Raw genomic sequence first — 6,000 nt, 5'->3', positions numbered from 1 at the left:
TCACCATCCATCCTGATGCTGCCAATTGGTCCAGTGGTGAGAATCTTTGTCTTCTTGACATTGAGCCTCAATCCATATTGGAGGCTGCAGTCCTTAACCCGCTGCTGTTTTCAAAGTTATACCTTACACCTATGCTGTACTTCTCAATACTAGGGAAAATAATGCTTTGTACTTCTCAATACTGGAGAAAATTATGCCTTTATTACCTTGTATCACCTTCTGCTTTTGCAATATGACCAAATATGTGAGCAAATGAGTTTGGAATGATTCCTCTAAGTTCAGGGACAGCTCGGACACCTTCCATGGTAAAAGTTTTGCCTGTTCCAGTTTGTCCATATGCAAAAATAGTTCCTGAAAATGAAGAGAATAAATCATTGCTTAGTGAAAAGCTACAAATTAAAGGCTTTAAAATTCCCTTGAGACTATCACCTAATTTCTGGCCTGAATCTAAAATGTACTTAATGTGACGTTCTCCTTTATTAGTGACAACTCTTTAACATTCTGTGTCATGGTGCTAATTATTAACAAAAAGTATCTCAAATCCTAAATTAAAAATAATATACAAAATCATAGGAAGTTCTTGTAATGTATACACTAATTCTTTAATGTGAATACTAAACCAGAGAAAGTAGTTTAAATATAGCAAAATAATACAAGTTCCAAAGACAGAAAGACTTCACATATGTCATATTCCCTTGACTTTAGGCAAAACCCAGAGATTGTTTTCTCATTGGTTCAATACGCTACACATACAGTAAAAACCAAATTAAACAATTCAAGCAACCAACATAATGCACAGAACTAAAAAATAATTGATGGGTTTTCTTTTTCATCCTAAATTCATTGATTTAAAAAAAAAACACAGTACGGATTTGAGGAATTAATATAAAAATGATGACAGTACAATCAGAACAAATAAACACAGCTATAATGTAGACTTTGTTAATATCTCAATGCATTAATTATAAATAAATATTTATCATACATCTGAGTGTAACACTGTAGTACTAAGCACCAGCATCAAGGTGGCAAAACCAAATAGTCTTACAGACTGTAAATGCCGGCCTAATGTAAGGACATTGAGTGTTGAGAATGAAAGACACAGAGTGCCAGATGCAAGCAAGGGATAGCACCTAGTAGGAAATTATTGCAGGAAGGAGGAGGGAGGGGTGGTCAGGGAAAGATTTCCAGGAGACGTGAGGTTTATACAATTAAGAATGGATAGCAAGAGGCAAAAAAAAGAACCTGCAGATTCTGAAGAATAGAAATGAAAGGGACGAAACAGATGGAAAAGGAAAGCAAAAACAGAGAAACCAGAAGGGGCCTTATCATATAGTACCATGTTAAAGTTTTCAGAGAATACAAAGTCAAGCTAGAGAATGAATTTCAATCAGAGTGATACAGGTGAGCACTACAGGAAAGAGGAAGGCGGAAGGATTTCAGACCTATTTCAGCCAACAGTACCCTGTGGCACCCACTAGTCATAAGGTAAACCCGAAAAAAAGGAAGAATCAAGAATGACTACAAACTTCTGGTTTGACTAATGGGCTACATGGCAATGCCATACACTGAAAAAGTACCACCAAAGATGATCATAAATTCAAATTGGAAGAGACTGAGCTTGAAGTATCTGTATCGCACCCAAATGGATCTATCAAGAACACAGCTAGGTAAGACATATGAGATTTACTTATCAACGTCATGGAAACAGGGAAGACCAGAGGAGACCTTAGGAGACAGTCAGGAATAAGAAGTTAATCAGCAGGTTAATGATGTTGTTATTGTTGTGTGCTGTCAACTTAAGAACTGACTCATAGCTGACCCTTCAGCTAGTTTTCAGAGGCAGTAAATCACATGGGAGGAGACTGCCCATCCATCTTCTGCAGGTAGATTTGAACCCCCTTTGGGATTGCAGTGTAACTTCTTACCACAGCACACCAGATCTTCCCTAAGAGGTTAACAGTATCATGTAAAAGTCTTTTAAATTAATATTACACTATTCAGTTATTCTCAAGAGTCATCATTATTCTCGGACTTGAAACAGGAATAAAAGGAAAAGCAATTTTTATCGTATAGGACTACAACTGTTTCAATTTATTCCAAACTAACTTGGTGAGGATGGCACAGGTGAGGGCAAGATTCAAGTCTTTCGTTACCAAGGTTGCTAGGAGGTATAGTCACCTCAATGGCCCCTAACTTCTACAACCACCACCACAAAGTATTTCAAACTCTCTTCTTATGACTAAAACGCTTTTCCTTTAAAAGAGTAGAAAATACCATGACTGTTTGAGAACATACCTTGGATTATTAAGGAAATAATGAACTTCACAAGGTTAATAGCTACTATTTTGTGACTGTTGACTATGCGTCAGACTGTACTTTACATACACTCTTATCCATAATCCTAAAAATAGGCACTATTGCTATTCTCACATTTCAGGTGGGGAAAGGGAACCTTAAAGAGGGTAAGTAACTTTGCTCAATGACATGAGTGGCAGAAGCAAGATCCAAGCTAGCTCCAAGGCCCATAGTTTTGTTTTGTTTTTTTACCATTATGAAATAACCAGAAATTAATTTTAAACTCAAAGTTAAAAAACACCAAGAGAGGCATTCACATAGGCCCGTGACAGTATCTGTTCACACTAGTCAGCTTGCTGCTGTTACTGTTAGGTGCCATCAGGTCAATTATTACTCAGAGAGGCTATGAACAACAGACCTGGACCTTGCCCTATCTTGCACTATCCTCATGACCTCTGACATACTCAAGCCCTGTTACAGGCATAGTGTCAACCCAGCTTATTGAAGGGCTTCCTCTCTTTTTCTGACCCTCCACCTTTCCCAGCAAGATGCCTTTTTCCCTTCTGATAACATGCCCAAATTATGTGAGAAAAAGTTTCCCCATCCTTGCCTCCAAGGAGCATCCTAGTTATACTTTCTCCAAGACAGACTCATTCTTGTGGCCATCCATTCAATATTCTTCATCAACACCGCAATTCGAGGGCACCAATAATTCTTTGATCTTCTTAATTCATTGTCCAATTTTCTCATGCATATTGTTGTTGTTGTTATGTACCGTCGAGTCGTTTGCGACTCATAGTGACCCCATGTACAACAGCCCTAAACCATGCTCTATCCTGTGCCAATCTCATTGCCTCTGACACACCCATCCTGAGTACCCCAGTCACTGAATCAATCCACCTCATAGAGGGTCTTCCCCTCCTGCGCTGTCCCTCTACTCTACCCAGCATGATGTCCCTCTCTAAAGACCTGTCTCTCCTTACAACATGTCCAAAGTATGTCAGACGAAGCCCCAGAATCCTTGCCTCCAAGGAGCAGCCTGGTTTAATCCTCTCTACGATGAATCTACTTGTTTTCTTGGCAGTCCATGGTACATTCAAAACTCTTCTCCAGCACCACAGCTCAAAGGCATCAATTCTCCTTCTATCCTCCGTAGTCATTGTCCAACTCTCTGATGCATAACAAGTGATTGCAAAAACCATGGCCTGTATCAGGCAGACCTTAGTCTCCAGAGAGACACTGTTGCTCTTGAGTATTTTGGAGAGGTCCCTAACCGCAGACTTTCCCATTGCAATATGTTTTTTGATTTCCTGGCTACTGGTGCCAAGAGTGTTGACCGTGGAGCCGAGCAAACTGAAGCTGTGAACAATCTCAATCTCTTCGCCATCCATCCTGATGCTACCGATTGGTCCAGTGGTGAGAATTTTGGTCTTCTTGACATTGAGCCTCAGTCCATATTGAAGGCTGCAGTCCTTAACCCTCTGCAGTAAGTGCATGAGGTCCTCCTCAGTTTCAGCGAGCAAGGTTGTGTCATCTGCGTAACGCAGATTGTTGATAGATTGTCCACCAATCCTAACGCCACGCCTCTCCTCATAGAACCCCACCTCTCGGATAATCTGCTCTGCATACAGGTTGTAAAGGTATGGAGACAGGACACATACCTGACGTACACCATTCCCAATTTTGACCCATGCAGTGTTGCCCTGTTCTGTTCTGACAACTGCCTCTTGGTCCAAGTATAGGCTTCGCATTAGCACGATTAAATGTTCTGGGATTCCCATTCTTCTCAGAGTCAGCCACAGTTTGTTATGATCCACGCAGTCAAATGCCTTTGCATAATCAATGAAACACAGATAGACATTCTTCTGGTATTCTCTGCTTTCAGCTAAGATCCATCTAACATCAGCTACAATATCCCTACTACGACACCTTCTAAACCCAGCCTGGACTTCTGGCAGTTCTCTGCTGATGTACTGTTCCAGTCATTTTGGGATAATCTTCAGTAGAATCTTGCTTGCATGTGAAATCAATGATATTGTTCTGTAGTTTCCACACTCAGTTGGGTTGCCCTTCTTTGGGATGGGAACAAATATTGACTTCTTCCAGTCAGATGGCCAAGTGGCTGTTCTCATGCATATTACCCAACTGAAAATAATACAGCTTCTGTCAGGTGCATCTTAGTCTTTGAAATGAAATTTTTGTGCTTTCATACTTTATAGAGGTCTGTTGTAGTAAGCTGTCCAATGCAATATGCATTTTAATTTCCTGACCACTGCTTCCAAGGGTGCTGTTACTGATCCAAGCAAAATTAAATCCTTGACCGCTTTAATCTTTTTTCCTTTTGTCATTATGTTGCTCATCGGTCTAGTTGTGAGGACTTTTGTTTAATCCTAATTGTATCAATAATTAAGAAGCTCTGGCGACCTAGTTTGGAGGGAGTCATGCTGCTATCCCAAACGCTTTACATTTCCAGTGATTCAAATACACCGAGACTTGTTGGGAGAAAGATGGGCCATCTCCTTTGTGACTTACAGCCTCAGAGATTCAGTGGAGTCTCAGCTAGGAATTGGTTCTGTCTCGATGCCAATGAGTTTTTAGCTTTAATGATTAAGGAGGCCTGGCTCTGGTGGCCTCATGGGTAGGAAGCTGCACTGCAGTCTGCCAGTTCATATCCACTAGTTGTTGCTCCTAGGGAGAAAAATGGGTTATCTCTTCCCACATGATTTACAGCCTCAGAAAATCTAAAGTGTGTGAACTGTTGAATGGAAAACCAATTTGCCCTGTAAATTTTCACTCAAATCATAATTAAAAGTTAGTGTTTTAAAAAAATAATAGAACATATTTGGTACAGTTTAGTAAATTTAGAAATAAACCTGTACATTTTTGGCCAATTTTTACAAAAAGTGTCAAGATAATAGGGAAATGATAATCTCAATAAACAGTAATGGAACTGCTAGACATCTGAGGGGGGAAACAAAAGAAAGAAAAATAATTTAGACCCTTACTTCACATCATACATAAAGATATACTCAATAAAGATCACTATTTTGACATAATGGACAACCTAAATCCATTAGGCTTCTGGGGGGAAAGCCAGAAAATCTCGTAAAACCATGGAATTGTCAAAATTGTCTGTTATGCCAGCAAAAACTCTGGTTGTTGTAAGATGCTGCTGAATCAGCTCCAACTCATAGTGACCATATATACAACAGTACAAAATTTTGGCTGATCCTGTGCCATCCTCACAACCTCTGCTGCACTTAAAGCAACTGCTGCAGTCACCATGTCAATCCATCTCTCTGAAAGTCTTCCTCTCCTTTTATGACCCGCTAATTTTCCCATCATCTTTTTCCAATTTCTGGCCTTATATGGTAAAATGGCCAAAGTATATGACAGCAAGCATCGCCATATTTGTTTCTAAGGAGCCCTCTGGAAGCACTTCTTTCAAGACAACTTTGTTCTTTGGGCTGTCTGTAGTATATTCAACACATTTAGCTAACATCACAATTCAAAGGCAGGCATCAATTTTGCTTTGGTCTTCCTTATTCACTGTCCAACTTTTATACGCATATGAAGCAACTGGAGATACCAAGGCTTAGATCAAACAGACCTTCATCTTCCATGTGGCATTCTCGATCTTTAGCACTGTAAAAAGGTCCTTGGCTGCAGATTTGAATAAAGCACTCTCTTATGTGATTTTTT

The 6,000-nt window shown here is 39.8% G+C and overlaps 1 protein-coding gene across 1 annotated transcript in view; it reads right to left on the bottom strand.

Moving 5' to 3' along the window:
• KIF3A (kinesin family member 3A) overlaps positions 1-6,000 on the bottom strand; it is a 65,988-nt gene that overhangs the window by 50,322 nt on the left and 9,666 nt on the right. Inside the window, exon 3 of the mRNA XM_006888081.1 lies at positions 207-351. Within this exon, the coding sequence (XP_006888143.1) occupies positions 207-351 (145 nt within the window). The remainder of the gene's footprint in view (positions 1-206; positions 352-6,000) is intronic.

Source organism: Elephantulus edwardii, unplaced genomic scaffold (assembly GCF_000299155.1).
Source record: "Elephantulus edwardii isolate Elephantulus edwardi_28Jun2011 unplaced genomic scaffold, EleEdw1.0 scaffold00064, whole genome shotgun sequence".
In the NCBI taxonomy this organism is placed as follows: Eukaryota; Metazoa; Chordata; class Mammalia; order Macroscelidea; family Macroscelididae; genus Elephantulus; species Elephantulus edwardii.
This window is presented reverse-complemented; position numbering and strand designations above follow the sequence as displayed.